At 40.1% G+C, this 17,030-nt stretch overlaps 1 protein-coding gene across 1 annotated transcript; it reads left to right on the plus strand.

The window, feature by feature from the left end:
- The first annotated feature begins 830 nt into the window (after positions 1-830).
- On the plus strand, positions 831-2,330 carry LOC133736040 (26S proteasome non-ATPase regulatory subunit 4 homolog). Its single transcript, XM_062163476.1, has 5 exons — positions 831-1,024; positions 1,115-1,324; positions 1,689-1,825; positions 1,967-2,070; positions 2,170-2,330. Exons 1-5 carry the CDS (start codon positions 843-845, stop codon positions 2,263-2,265), a joined length of 729 nt encoding a protein of 242 aa, XP_062019460.1. The 5' UTR covers positions 831-842; the 3' UTR covers positions 2,266-2,330.
- Positions 2,331-17,030: the final 14,700 nt, after the last annotated feature.

Raw genomic sequence — 17,030 nt, forward strand, 5'->3', positions numbered from 1 at the left:
CTCTATTAGCTGAATCTGGGGCTAATCTCTTGCCTTAGATTCATGTTTAGTATATGGTTTAATTTATGCTTGTTTGGTTTTCATTCCACAAACTCGTAAGCATGTCTATTTGAAACACTCTACAGAGAGGTGGAGAGAGGTGGAGATCGAGAGAGAGAGAGAGAGCGAAAAAAGTGGTGTTGTTAGTTAGCATCTACAACTCTGATTATATTTTTTCGCTTCAAGAGAGGTGAAGAAAGCTGTGTTCCTCTGATTACCCGCTGGCTCAGAATTGGACAACCTCTGTTTTACCCACATCTGAGGACTCTTGGCAACATCAGCTCCTCCGGTGCAACGGATTTGTGGGTAATTGGTTTTATGCTTGGATTAATTTTTGCTCTTCGTCTTCAATTTGTGTCTCAATCTATATGGGTTGGGTTTTATCATTGGCAGAGAATGTAAGAGAGGGGGAGAGTTGGTAATAATAGGTTTTGTATGTCGTGATTGTATTTTATTTTAATAGCCCATTTTCTTGGTTCCTCTGGAATTTTAAAAAACATTTGGAAGTATTGAACTATCCTCAATCTAAAGACCTATATATTGAGATCTCAAGTACATATCCTCAACTTTTCCAATAGCTTCATTGTTGATAATCATTTTTTTTTATAAGATTGTGGATTATCAGTTGATCCCACTGTTGTAGAAGAGCATTGGTGGCAGTTAGCTAGGCTCTGCAAATCAAGGTAGTCCATACAAATTGGTTGATATGATCTAGTATTAATATTTGAAATTTTCAGTTATTTATTCCTTACTCTATTTGCCAATAATCTGCAGGTTTCTAGTTGAATACAGCTGTTGGTACCATGTCTCCCTTTGAACATGGCGAGTTTTTTGTTCTTGATGATGGTGGAGAGGTATTTTACCCTTCCTCTTTACAAATAGGTGGTGATATGAACCTGGCTGCTGGCATTCAGGTGGCTCAATTGGCCCTCAAACATCGCCAGAATAAGAAGCAGCAACAAAGGATTATAGTCTTTGCTGGAAGGTTAGTTATACCAAGTTATGCTTGTGATTTCACATTATTTTTTGCCAGTTCTTGTATACTTACCCATTTTGACTTATGTGTTGCTGTTAGTGCTGTTAAACATGAAAAGAAGACTTTGGAGATGATTGGAAGAAAGTTAAAGAAGAACAGTGTAGCCCTTGATATCATTAATTTTGGTGAAGAAGATGAAGAAAAATCAGAGAAGCTAGAAGCACTTCTTGCTGCTGTGAACAATAATGACACCAGCCACATTGTTCATGTTTCGGCTGGTCCAAGTGCTCTTTCTGATGTACTCATAAGGTCAGTGTTCATGTGTTTCCTCATTTTCTGTTTTGATGCCTGAATAAGTGATTGGGATAATAGTGCCGGATTTTAAGTTGTCTGGTCTAACATCTTGAACTGTAAATGTGATACTCCTTAGAATAACAATCATGTCTTCGATTGTTCCAATCCTAACTCTCATGTGAGTGCTGCATCACCTCTTCGTAATGGCTAAATTGGTTCAAAAGTTGGGATTTGCATAAACTAAAAACAAGATTGTTAACCTAGGGGGTTATGTCATATTTGAAGTTCAGAGCCTAATATGTGAGACTAGTATTCATGGGGATTTAATGACCTGGGAATTTCTTTGCTTGAATTAAAAATTTCTATTCTCTTCTTGCAGTACACCTATCTTCACTGGAGATGGAGAAGGTGGGAGTGGGATTAAGATTAAGTCTATTGTTGAAGCTTCAAAGCCGTGGCCATCGGTGAGCATGTCCAGGTGGTTACTCACGGTGAATCATGCCTTACCATTTGCCTGTGAGCCACATGTTATGGATGATTCCATTTGTTTGCAGATTTAGTTAGAATTCTCCCTAGTCAATTATTTTAAATTACCCATATCAGTTACTGTTTCTTTAGTATGCAGTCGGTCTCCTTTTTGATATTTGGTTTTTGCAGCTCTTCAAATGTCTGTGCAGGAAGGTGAAAAAGATTCTGCTAGCGATAAAGATATGAGTAAATTATTGGCTGATCAGTCTTTTGTGTCTTCTATCCTTGCCTCGGTATATCTGTTGCATCCTCCATTTTTTCCCTCATTCCCATAAAAAAAATTCTGCATAACTCTAGCCTTCAATAACATATTATTTTTAATGTTTCTACAGCTTCCAGGGGTTGACCCAAATGATCCTTCAGTAAGAGACTTGCTTGCTTCTATGCAAAACCAGTCAGAGGTGAGTATTAAACTTAGCAGGGTTTAACAGTACAAGAAAATAGCATATACTGGATTTATCTAGGTCATGGATTACCTTGTTATCTAACTTAAAGTTTTCTTAAGTGGTGCTACTTTTGTGGGTGCTGAATTCTTACTCCACTCGGTTTTTGATGGGCTGTTGAACATTTTCTTAGTTAATGAGTGCAACAAATGTTTTGTGTTTTGAAAAATCAACCCAAAATATTTTGAAATGGCCTTCCCTGCAACTAGAAACAGAAATCATGTTAATGATGCAGTAATTTAAGAGCATTTTAATCTGTTTTCAATTTTCTGTGGGTTTGCTTTTGTGGAATTTGTGGCCTAATTATATGAGTTCTATCATCTTAAGCTTTTCTGCTCCATCTGGTTGTATGAATCATACATGGAAATAAGCTGCTAATCAATTTGTGTAAGGAATCCAATGAGGCAGAATAACTTTGTTTTTGATATATACTATGAGGGAGAACTTTGCGACCGACATACTCGATAGTTTTATATTTCCAATGTATTTTTTTTTTCTTTCCATGTTCTTAAATTCTTGTGCGTTATGGGGCAGTCTAGAGTTAATATAGTTATTTTTTGTTGTTTTCTACTTTAAATAGTATCAATTGAACTTGACAGTAGTCATGGGCAAGCTGCAACCAACACCTTGTGAGAATAATTACACAGGCTCCCTTTCCTCGTTTAGAAAAAAAACCATGCCCTGACATGATTCATGAAATGAGATTTTTTCCCCATTTGCTCATGCCCTTGTATTAGATTCAACAATTCTGTGACATTGTTGGCTTGCATCTCTCACATAGACCTTATTATTTAATATTCTAGCTTTCCTGTAGTTTGGCTCACATATGCTAGTTTCCATTAATATGCTGATTTAAATATTTGGAATACATGTACTTCAGTTCTATTTGAGAGTAAGAATATCGGTTTAGCAGAGGGAGTTTACGAATTTTGTTGATGGTGATGGTGTTGGTGACATTGATGACACTACTACTCAACAACAAGCAGAAGAGCAGGTACATGACCTCTAGCTCTTTTTAGCTTTTTCGCAAACCCGAATTTTATTGATCGAGTTTTGATCAGTTTGGTTAGAGATGTGAATGTACATGATTTTTGGGACTAATGAGTCAATCTATGAACTTTTATAAGGTATCACAATTTCTTGGAATGTGTATCTAATGTGTGGTTCTTGCTTGGTGAAATGTCTATAAGCTGAATTTGAATGTTGTCATTGTTTATATGCCTTGTATCAAGTTTATTCATCTTGGATGCAAGCTTTTGCCTTGCATTGATCTTCTGTAGTGGTTGGAGTGGATTGTATGCCTTTTAACTTTAATTTTCTGATTGTTCTGTCTTTTGTAAGGGTCATTGGTCTAGCTTCTATTGACTACTCTCCTCTGCAGAAGTAATTAGGTGAGACAGATCTTCTATACAAATGACAAACATATAAGGTGATATATGGTCACGTGGTCTGTCCCTGTACCAGCTCTGAAAGATTTAGTTAACTCCCCATTTCTGTAATTTTGAAAACTAGTTAAAGTGACACAATGCATGGATATGAACCCCAATTGACGTCAACGCCTTGGAAAAAAACCCCTCTCTATTCTGCCTTGACCTGACCCCAGGTGACAAAATGAACATGTAGTTTTTTGGTTTTTTTTTTTTCTGTGAAATTTTTGCTAGAACTGAACATTGCGTTAATGCTAGAATTGTTCTAATATTTGTTTACTTGGTGAGTTGATGTGGCTGTTAAGTTTTTGACATTTGGTTCCTTTACTTAATTGTGTGATATACATATTGCTGACTATTGATCAGATCTGTTTCTTTCAAGACATGACTCCCCAGTCTAACAACACAGCCAAAGCTAAAGCAATAACACTAAGGATGAAGGCACTGCAAATGAAAAGAGGCGAAAAAACGGTGTCGAAACCAACTGTTGAAGAGACTGATGCACCACATAAATTTGCCTTCACCAAACATGATCAATAATATGAGATATCAATGTTTTTTGGGTTCCATTTGTTGATCATGCCAACTGCTATATTTAGGTTATTGAACTTATGTTTACTATATAAGTTTAGCTCCATTATAGATGTATGTATAGCTGCAGTAACAGATTAATCAAATATTGGTATTTTTATGAATGGATTCCATATTTGATGAATGCATTGGGTAGTTTCCAGATTTACATAATTGTGGCACAATGAGAATACAAATATGTCATCTGAATTAGAAAGCAACAACAAAATGAAATCCAAATATGTTGTTGGACATATCTAAGAACAACAGAAACAAGGAAAAATATGTTGTTACTTGTGCATTCAAACAACAGAAAATTGTCATCTGAAATAGAAAGCAACAACAAAATGAAATCCAAATATGTTGTTGGACATATCTAAGAACAACAGAAACAAGGAAAAATATGTTGTTACTTGTGCATTCAAACAACAGAAAATTGTCATCTGAAATAAAAAGCAACAACGAAATAAAATTCAAATATGTTGTTGGACATATCGAAGAACAACAGAAACAAGAAAAAATATGTTGTTACTTGTGTACTCAAACAACAGAAAATTGTCATCTAAAATAAAAAGCAACAACAAAGTGAAATCCAAATATGTTGTTGGACATATCTAAGAACAACAGAAACAAGAAAAAATATGTTGTTACTTGTGCACTCAAACAACATATAAATGTTATTGTAGACTACTAAAGACGATAGATAAATGTAATCTAAACTGAATGCTAATGACAGTTAACTGTTATTGGAATGTGAATAAAACAACACTAAAATGTTATTATAAGTCCATTCAGACAACAAATAAGATTTCATATCTTCTACTTTGGAGCATTCAAACCACATTTTTCTGTCTTTGGAATAAGCATTAGATCATAGAAATTACAAGGAACTGTTATTTGTTTTCAGATCACACCACATTTATATGTCGTTTGAATTCACTAGCCTCATGTCTCGATTTCATCAGACAACAGAAGACCTAACAAATTTCTGTCGTCTGATAAATAAGACGACAGAGGAAATCTGTCGTCTGATGCCCCAAGAGACGGCACCGTACTAGACAACAGAAATTTTTTTAATCAGACGACAGATATCCTCTGTCGTCTGATTGCTTTTCTGGCATAGTGTTTCAACATCAGTAAGCATCTGACCAGTGTTCAGTGATCAGGAGATCTAGTTTCAACTAAGCAAAGTGGACAAAAACACTAATAACCCTACAAAATTATATAGTGAAAATTGCATTGAAGAAGCAGCATATGCCCCAAGAATACGGCCGACAGAATTAAGCACTCACAAACTAGTAGTTACTGTGTACGTATATGTTCAACAGATATGGAAAGAGTTGCTGGTGATTTCCATATCTAGGCTAAGAATTGCACAATGTTCAATAGATGATTTCCATATCTAGTACATGTAATATAACTAACTATACCCAATTTCAAACTCTAGCAACTGAGCAACTAGCTATAGCCATATAACATAAACAGCACATGTCGCATTTACGAATCATAAACCTACTCTAACCTATTCCAAATTCTAGCAAAGAGCAATACAACGTAACACAGTAACACATTTCGCGAAGACTCAGTAACAAGAGTCATAAACATATATATATATATATATAGTAATCAAACCCTAACAAAGACACATTTCCGAGTTAAATCAGAAATCTATAATGCAAATACACAACTCCAATGAGAGTAAGAGAGATGAGAATTACCTGTATCAGAATGAAATGAATGTGGATTTGAGAGAGACGAAGAGTACCTGAAAAAGAAAACACAAAATACACCAAAGAATCAAAAGTTACGGGTGAGAAACCAAAAAGAAATTGAGAATTGTGCTTCTAAATTCAGAAATGAAGAGAGATTGACTTGCAGTGGGGAGTTGTGAGAGAGAACAAATGAACACTCAAGTAGTACATGAAACTAAAACATGTTTTAGAAAACAAGCAGATGCAAGCATATGCCAGGACAAAGGCAAACATTTTAAGATATTATCAAAAGACTTGTTCAGCACATTATCAATTAAGTTCTTGATCGATAACAACAAGTAGTGCTATATATGCTGGTAGCTAATTAAGGGAAAACAAGAAAGAATGATAACAATTATTCCATAAAACCTACATGTTGGTAAATCCTACATTAAAATTTGATGACTTGTAAACTATAAATGGTAATTGAAATCAAATAAAGAACGATCAAACTTACAGGCAATAGCATATATATAAGAGGCCAAGAAACACAAATGACTTAAGATTACATGTCAAACTATCAGTTTCTCACAAATGACTAATATATGAAAATGCGAGAGTTTAATACTCAACCAAAAGTTTGATAATGACACAATTATACATGAAAGTTTAACAGTACCATCATTTCCTAACTAAAGGCAAATTATGCTTGGGTGATGACTTCAAAATGTAGACATTTAAGTGAATTGAATTAGAGAAGCTAATTCCAGACCAAAAGAAGAATTAAAGAACATAAAGGTTATTTGCCAGTATTATCAAGAACAATGCATGACACAACTACTAAAAAAACACCCTGGCCAGCATGAGAAAAGAAGTGAGCTTCAGAGATGTTTGAAAATGTTTGTAGAATTCTATATATTTAGGGACACCAAAACTGCCTCAGCAAAAGTCTGACTATATGAAAGCCTAAATGAAATGCCACACATATCTTATTGCAAGCCTTGACGGCAAAGGAATGAACATAAAGATCATTCTAGTTGTATGGCTTTATAACCATTTGATTAGAGATATCCAGTCAACTAGTAGTGTGCATAGTGTGGGGCCAAATAACCACATGCAATCCAAGTCCGTGGAAGAACCATAAACCAATTCAACACTTAATGTATTAATGGGCATCTAAATGCATGTGCAGAAATCATTTTATATCATAAATGGAAATACAATAGCACTTTCTTTTAGTTGATCGATTTACCTTAGACCAGCAGCAACACTTTTTACACTAAGTTGCTTGCCAGTTTCATCACTTAACTCAGAATTCCCATCAGCTCTCACTCCTTACAATGAATAAATATGTGCTTAGATATTCAAAGGATCATCTAGATATGTAACCAAAAAAAAAAAGGATCATCTAGATAAGAGAGTGATGGATTCAGGAAGCAAGTAGTAGATCTTAATCCCATTAAAATAAAGGGCATAAAATAATTGCATGTCTAGCAGACAAACACTAGAAACTGTTCTAGCATACCAATATTGTGTACACAAATCATAATAAAGTAGCACCTGCAGAAAAAGATGACTTGAAAGGGAGGAAAATATCCCTACCTGCAGAAAAAGAAAAAGATGACTGCAAATAAGTTTAACAGATACAGTACTGAAACCGACCTTTATGTATCCTACGAAATTAGAAAGCAAATCCTGATATCCATCTTGCACTTCATTCTCTGTAGTACCTTCAGCATCTTTGGAAAATTCTCCTTTCCCCTTCTCAAACTCTAATGCAGCAGCTTCCTCCTCCCTAGCCTTCTGTACATACATGTACATTTACAAGCATAATTAGCTATATTGGGCTACGCTCATGATACCGCCAGAGGTACTGATTCCCGCCAAAGGAGTAGCTTACGGATACACAGCCAGGCGAGCTACCGCCTGAGCCTCGGATCACCCCCAGATCACCTACGACGCGCCGCCACGCGCCGTGCCAAGATAGCATCAGAAGCTCCAGACGCTGGGAACTGAAGCACATCAGTCCCACATCGAAAACAATGAGAAGATCAGCCTTCTCCTCACCTATAAAAGGTCCTCTCCTCTCTCCTCATTAATTACGCATTTAATACTCATTTATTGTTATGCTGTCTATATGCATCGACTGACTTAGGCATCGGAGAAGTGAAGACCGCCCAACGCGGTCTCCCTCTGACGCCCTGTCCTTCATTTGACAGCTAGCGAAGATCACCGAGTCTGCAGAGTAGCGATCCGCCCATCGGACCCGTGTTAAACGAAAGTTTGGCTACCGCCGGACTTTGAGCATTAACATTGGCGCCGTCTGTGGTAATCCTTGAACAAAAGGTCATCCCACCACAATCACCATGACTAACGGTAGCGGGGGAAACGCTGAAGAGCAGGCGGACCAATCCGCCATTCCCCAACCCTCCAACCCAGCGGTAGGAGTTAACCGCGCACTATTCAACACCCCAGCCAACCCCGGCGGTGAGGCAAATCCAAGCAGCAGCCGCCCACTGGTCCGGGATCTCACCGCTCTGTACGAGCTGACACTGGCGGACCTTCACAAGGCAAACAGAGAGCGTGAAGAGGAGCGCAGAGAGAAGGTCGAGGCCTAAAAACAGGTGGCTACGCTGATGTCACGTTTTGATGAACTAAAGAGTACGCTGGAGATAACCACCAATCCAGCGCAGAGCGAGCAATCACGCAGCACCAGGCGTAGTCGGCCCAACACTGGCACATTGGTACTAGGACCAATCATATAGATGCAGGTACCGCTGGACCCACCTGAACTATTGGGGATGGGACCACCGCCCATCCCTCAACTAATGTTGGAGCAGGAGGCGGAATCACTGCCGCACACCAACCGCTCGGAAGCTAGGGCGAGCACTGAAGGCAATCCGCCTGCGCCAAGGCGCAGACAGGTCCAGCGGAATATCCAGGCAAGTTCCTCCGACAATGCAACAGCCCAAATACTGGAAAGGATGCAACAATTGGAGCAGAGATTAATCCGGGCGGAGTCGGGCGCCCCAGCGCCAACTCAAAATCCGTTTTTCGCTTCCAGACCTGGGCCCTTCACCGCTGCGATTCTGCAGGCTATCAGACCAGCGTACGCAAAAACCCCAAAGATGTCACATTACAGCGGCATGTCTGACCCCTTCGTCCATATGGACACCTTCAAGAAGGTCACCAATAACAAGGGATTTGACGACGCCACCCTGTGCAACTTGTTCAGCGAAACGTTGGACGGTGAGGCAATGAACTGGTTCTTCGAGTGTCCGCCGGGATCCATTGACTCATTCCATGCACTATCACACGCCTTCCTTTCTCGGTTCATCTTATTGTCTGCCGGACATTACAACACAAGTCAGTTGTTCAGCGTCAAGCAAGGGGCAGACGAATCACTGAAGGCATTCGTCACAAGATGGCGGGCGGCAGCATCTCAGTGCCGCGATCTAGACAAAATAATGGCATCGGCGGCCTTCAAGCAGGGACTCCTCAAGGGGCCATTCCTCTATCACCTCAACTACAATCATCCAAATGCGGCATATGACCACGTCATGAGTGAGGCGGTCATTCACGCCCAGGCGGAATTCATCACATATGGAGAAACCCCACCACCACCAGCAATACCAACAAAGTCAACACAACCCTCCTCCAGTCATCAGGAGACCGCTAACAAGACCCCTGCTGCGCCGCCAACTGACAAGAAGAGGGAGTGGCAACAGGGCCACCACCAGAACAAGCGGCAGAAGGACCAACACTACAACAAGGGCAACCGCCCATCCTATGGGGATAACCGCAACAAATAAACGGAATCTTCTCAGCGGTATGCAGTGTTTACAGTCCTCACAGCTTCGTATGAGGAAATATACAATCAGTGTAAGGATCAGATCCCATCGCCACCCCCAGCAAGGTACCCAAAAACGGGAAAACAAAGGAACACCGGCAGGTGGTGTAAGTACCACGAGGACAGCGGTCACAATACCAACAGCTGCAACGCTCTAAAAACGGCCATTGAGACCTTGTACCGTGACGACAAGATGGAGCAGTTCAAGGTGCGCCAACCGCCACCTGTGATCGCCAACATTGAGACCTTGGGCTCGCTACCCAACACCCTCTGCTCCGCGCAGCTCGCCCTCAACAAACAATTTACCGACCATCCGGAGGTCCATCTTAGCCGGGGAGTGAGGGACTCCCTGGGGGGCCTAGCAGGGGCCCACCCGAAAGGGTATAAAGCGTTTGCTCAGTAAATCCATGGTTGACAACGCACTGACGCTAATTATGCTGTTGCAAGTCTAGCGGAAGATAACGCTTCAAACCGTTGAACAACTCCCCAACCAAGATTGCCCTCCTTGACTGGGGACTTGGGGGACTTGTACATACATGTACATTTACAAGCATAATTCGCTATATTGGGCTACGCTCATGATACCGCCAGAGGTACTGATTCCCGCCAAAGGAGTAGCCTACGGATACACAGCCAGGCGAGCTACCGCCTGAGCCTCGGATCACCGCCGACGCGCCGCCACGCGCCGTGCCAAGATAACATCAGAAGCTCCAGACGCTGGGAACTGAAGCACATCAGTCCCACATCGAAAACAAGGAGAAGATCAGCCTTCTCCTCACCTATAAAAGGTCCTCTCCTCTCTCCTCATTAATTACGCATTTAATACTCATTTATTGTTATGCTGTCTATATGCATCGACTGACTTAGGCATCAGAGAACTGAAGACCGCCCAACGCGGTCTCCCTCTGACGCCCTGTCCTTCATTTGACAGCTAGCGAAGATCACCGAGTCTACAGAGTAGCGGTCTGCCCATCGGACCCGCGTTAAACGAAAGTTCGGCTACCGCCGGACTTTGAGCATTAACACCTTCTGAGCCTTGGCTTCGATCTTCTTCCTATAAATTAAGGGTATATATTCAACTTTCTCCTTCCAAGTGATTTTACATAAGTGGTTCACAATTTCATGATCACATCTTCATATTGACATTGATGGCACATATACAAGAAAGAATGAGAGAGAGAGAGGGAGAGAGAGAGAAAGAGAAAAAAAAAAATATACTTGGCGCTGTGCTTCCCGCTCTTGACGCTTCTTTTCCTCTTTCCTTGAAGCTTTGGCTTCATAGTCTCATCCTCAACACCTTCCTCATCACTTCCATCAGCAAGTTCTGTATTTAGAATCATAGATAATCATCTGACACAATACCACATTCTCAACATTTGCAGAGTACATAAGGAAATAGTTTTCCTTAAAGGGAAAACTAGCCAATGCAATAGCTGAACTGAACTACAAGAAGTTCAAGGTCTACAATTTCAAACTTATACATCCACTCTGCACATTTTTAAAATGAATACCTGGAAAATCAACTTCTTCCTCTTTATTGTCTCCCTTACATCTCTCGCACTGCCTCAGTTTTATAGTCTCTTTGTGAATGCAGAAACCAGCAGAGCACAAACCTTCCATATCAATTTATTGATATAGCTGGGCAACTATACGGAGTTGAGAAGACTGACCTCTGCGGTTTTAGGGACCTCGTCACAGAAGTCCACACACTTGATATCGCTGAGATTTGTGTGAAGAGTAACAGACTGCCATAATCAAATAATGAAAACAAAAGGGTTAAATCGGTGGTTTTCCCAGATTCATTCCGCCTAACAATCTCAAAGAAATTCCAACAATTTTTGAAAATTTATCTTAGTGATTAGAGAGAATAAGACGACCACCAAACAAAATCCTCCAAACTAAAAACCCTAGAAATTTCAATTGAAATTAAATTGGGGACGTTTACCTTTCGGGAGAGAATCAGCTGCCATCGGGTTCTTCGTCATCTATGCTATGCACCGACTCGATCCTCTTGACCCATTCATGGGGTTGAAGGAGCTCAAGCTTCGGGTTCTTCTGCTCATATATAGAGGACGCCTTAGATTATGTAAGAGAAAGAGGACTCGAAGAATTGGAGAAGAGAGGGTTTCAAATCTAGGGCTCTCTCTAGTCTGTTTTGAAGCGAGAGTGATGGGATGAATTCACCATCAATCTTATGAGGCAGAAGTTTGGTTGTCGGAGTGAGAAGAGAGGACTAAGGTTTCAAAATGATGAATTTGGGGACTAGGGGTAGAAGATAGAGGGAGAGAGGAGAGAGTAGGGAGGTCCAGGTTTTAGATCTGATGGATCGATTTCGACACCGTGTAGAACAGAGAGATATGGTTGAAGAGAGGAGGCGCTGATTGTTGTGGGTTTTGGTTATGGGTCTGTGTCGAGAGAGAGAGTGAGGAGCTGTCGAGAGATTGAGGAGTTGTGGGTATTTTTGTTATTTTTTTGCTCGAGTGTTAGGGCTTCAAGTCCGGCTATATCAATTTGGACAAAGACTCATACAACAAAATTTCATAAAAATGTGGTCTGAATGCAGCCATTTTAAATTTTGGGATTTGTCTCCAATCAATTTGACTTCCCTCTTTGGGGAGTTAGAGAAAAATGATGGTGGGAAATCTCCCTTCTTCAGCCAAACATATTGATCAGACCACAGTTTTATTATTTTTCGTTGTATGAATAATACATGTTGGGGGGGGGGGGGGGGAATTTGGGGTTTGAGATGGGGTTTGGCACCACTTACATGGTGGGAAACTTGCCGCTCATTTTTTTATGCATCACACAACGGTTTTGTCCTTAAGTGCCATCTGAACTAATTCATAAGTCCATATCAGAAGACAGATTTTGTAAAACCGACATCCAAAAAAATAAAAATTAATCAGACGACGGAAAAGTATGAAGCGTCGTGTGAGAGGCGTCGTCTGATTCAATTTTTGTAGTAGTGCCAAAACATAAACTTTGGTACATCAAATATGAAGTCCTACCCAATATATGTACACGATGTTAATGACTCTGTCAGTCCGCATGCCATTACGCACATAATGAATGGTAGAATTGGTTTTTCATTTGTCAACAGGTAATTTAGTAATTTTAGTTTCCTCTCTCTCTCTCTCTCTCTCTCTCTCTCTGTATCTGCCCCTAGCTGATCCTCGTCTCATACATTATACTCCATTACTATCCCCAGGCTTCATTTATTCATCACCATCCAAACTCAAACTCTCTCTCTCCCTCCCTCCCTCCCTCTCAAAGAAGATCATATGGCTTTGTGTGTCCACATATATCCATGCATCTTTTCTGATTTACATAGTTTTACATAGAGCTTTGGGATGGGGAAAGAAGGAAGAAGATTGAAGAAGATTGATTGATGAGAAGGGAAGGTTTTACTTTAACAGTCACAATCATCAACGTAGCCATGAAATGAGTTTCTGCTACCAGAGCCATGAAGCAATAGAAAATGGTTTAGCAGCAAGATGATCTTGAAGAAATGCAGCATGGCCATGTTCCAGTCGAACAGCTTCAGGTAAACCGAATTGAAATTGCAGTCGATTTCAAACAATTAAGGGGCTTCCCGATCTGGGTTATTGTTCAATTTTGTTATAATGGGGTTTCTTGTTGGGATTCGTATTTTTGATTGAAGAAAGGAGTTTTCTTTTTCTTTCAATTGAGGTTTTGGGTTTGTGTTGAATCTTGCGCAAGATTGTATTTTTTATATGGGTTTTGCATTTGATTTGGGTGTTGCAGCACCGGCGGCCAGCGTCATGATATCCCCGGCAGACCTGACATTCACGGCGGAGCTAACAACCGGCGGTCATGTCCGAGGTCGGTTGTGAAGGTCGAGCGGTTAAAGGTGTGGGTTGAGTTCTGTTAGGGCTGGAGAAACTGATGATGAAAGGGTGGTGGTGCTGCATTGTGCAAGCACGTGAGAGAGAGAGAGAGAGCACGCGATTGTGCCCAGAGTAAAGAGAAGAGACAGTGCTGGGTGCCCACAGTAGGAAAAGAGAGAGAACTGGGTGCTCAGAGTAAAAAATTTGCAGAGACCAAATTACCCTTTAAATTATGACACATGGCACTACAACTAACGAGTAATGACGTCATTGACGTCGTGTATGTTACTGGGTCGGGTTTGAAATCTGATTTACCAAGCGTATGTTTGGAACATGCTGTACTGAAATTCGTAGCGGTCCATAGTTCAGGTCCACTTACCAATTTATATATTTATATATATATATATATATATATATTTATATATATATATATATATATATATATATATATATATATATACAGGCCAGATCACAGGCGGACGTCCGCACTTTCGCTAAAGTGCGGATGTCGACGCAGCAGGCGATTTCAGGTGGCAACGGCGGCGCGGGGCTGGCCGGAGGGAGGCCGGAGGGGTCCCAGACCTCTTCTGGGCAGCGATTGAGGTCAGAGGAGGTCGGGGTTGCCGGATTCTGGGCAGCCACCTCACCTACAACTGCAGGTTCTGTGCAGCGCTGCAGAACGGTCACCGACGACTCCACCCGACCGCAGGCCGGCTTCGCAGACCCCTGGCGTCCATTCGGCAAGCCGCGCAGCGCCGTCGACGCTCGATCAAGGCCGGAGGAGCGACGTCCGCACTCAAACGGCTCCGTATATATATATATATACGGACGCGTTCCAAAGAGGACGTCCGCACTTTCGCTAAAGTGCGGACGACGGCGCTGCAGCCCAACTCAGGCCACGACGGCGCGGCGCGGCTTGCCGGAGGGAGCCCAGGGGTCGTGCGGAGGGGTCTGCGGTTGAGTGGAGTGGCCGACGACGGGTTTTCCGGTGCTGCACAGAACCTGCAGTTGCAGGTGAGGTGGCTGCCCAGAAACTGACAACCCCGACCTCCTCCGACCTCGAACGGTGCCCAGAAGCCGTCTGGGATGCTTCCGGCCTCCTTCCGGCCCTATTCGCGCCACCGTCGACGCCTGAGCTGGGCTGCAGCGCCGACGTCAGCTTCAGAACCCGCCTGTATATATATATATATATATACATGGCCCTTCTAGTGAGGGATCCCTTTTCGATCATATTTTCACATCTCAACCATTCAGTTTTTAGGTCCTAATGTATAGATCACTTATGCAAATTTTCAGCCAATTTGACGATCGTTAAGGCATCCAAAACTACAATTTACCATTACAAATACGAACGGTTCCGGTTCGACAGATTCGGTCCGTTCGTGTAAATTGCAGTTTTAGATGCCTTAACGATCACAGATTTGGCTGAAAATTTGCAGAAGTGATCTACACATTAGGACCTAAAAAATAAACGGTTGAGATGCCGAAATATAATCAAAAAGTTTGTCTAATGCCTATCCCTATAAAAAATCAAAAAAAAGGATCCCTTATTGGAAGGGCCCTATATATATATATATATATATATATATATATATTTAGAATCCTATCCAGAGCGAGGCCTCGCTCTGAAATTAAAGTGCAAGGTTTGTGTTTAGGGTCACTTTTCGGTCGCATATCCACATCTCGACCGTTAAGTTTTTAGGTACTAATGTATAGATCATCTCTACAAAATTTCAGTCAAATTAATGGTCGTTAAAGCATTGATAATTGCCTTAAAGCTAGTACAGTTCAGTTTAGACAGATTCAGTTCATCCATTAGTTTAAGCAAGTTAGATACCTTAACGACTATCAATTTGACTGAAATTTTGCAGAGATGATCCATACATTAATACCTAAAAACTGAACGGTCGAGATGTGGATATGCGACCGAAAAGTGACCATAAACACAAACCTCGCATTTTAATTTCAGAGCGAGGCCTCGCTCTGGATAGGATATATATATACTAGCAGTGGCCTACACACAGCGTGTGCAGGAAATTTTTTTTTTTTTTTTGTCAGAGTATGTGGTGTAGGTAGTTAAAAATTGTGGAAACTCCCACCACGTCTCCACTACATATAATTGAATTTCTGTTTTTATTTTTTATTTTGTTAATTGACTTTACTATCCCTATTGCTTATTTCTGATTAGGCCTCATCAAAAAGCCCGCGGATCAAGTGGGCTGATGGAGGCCCGCCGACCCTGACGGCTTAAAGCCCGGCCCGTAAAAGCCCGTAAAATAATATATATATATATATATATATATATATATATATATATATATATATATGTAGATATGTGTGTGTGTGTGTTTATAAATATATACACACACACATATAGATATATATTGGGGAAATTACTGGTTCCCCCTTTAACTTTTGGTGTGTCGACAGTTCAGTCCCTGTTATTCCAATTTTAACAGATAACTCCCCAAACATTCAAATTTCACACAATTTGATCCAAAATTACCATTTTACCCCTCACTTCCTTTTTTCACACACACACATATATACATATATCTACATATACATACATACATACATACATACATACATATATATATATATACACACACACACACACACACACACATATACATTATATATATACACACACATATGTATAAAATTATACATATATTTATATATCTACATATACATATACATATACATACATATATATATATATATATAGATATACACACACACATTAGATATATAAAAGTTGTGAATTTTTTTTATAATATGAAACATAAACATAGTATATAGACTTACCAAATACATAAACACATTAGATATATATGTATACATACATATACATATATATATATATATATATATATATATATATATATATATATGCATATGTGTATGTATATATCTGCATATGTATATGTACACACACATATATACATATAAATATATATAAAAAGAGAGAGAGAAGAATAAAAATATACACACACATATACATACATATATACATACATACATATATACTCACACACACACACACATATATATATAAAGAGAGAGAGAAGAATAAAAAATATATATACATACACACACACACACATATATATACATATGTATAAAAGAGAGAGAGAAGAATAAAACAAAAACAAAAAAAAATAAGTGAGGGGTAAAATGGTAATTTTGGATCAAATTGTGTGAAATTTGAATGTTTGGGGAGTTATCTGTTAAAATTGGAATAACAGGGACTGAACTGTCGACGCACCAAAAGTTAAAGGGGGGACCAGTAATTTTCCCATATATATTTGTGTGTGTTTATATATATATATATGTGTGTGTGTGTGTGTGTGTGTGTTAT

The sequence above is a fragment of the Rosa rugosa genome, chromosome 3, assembly GCF_958449725.1.
Source record: "Rosa rugosa chromosome 3, drRosRugo1.1, whole genome shotgun sequence".
Taxonomy (NCBI): domain Eukaryota; kingdom Viridiplantae; phylum Streptophyta; class Magnoliopsida; order Rosales; family Rosaceae; genus Rosa; species Rosa rugosa.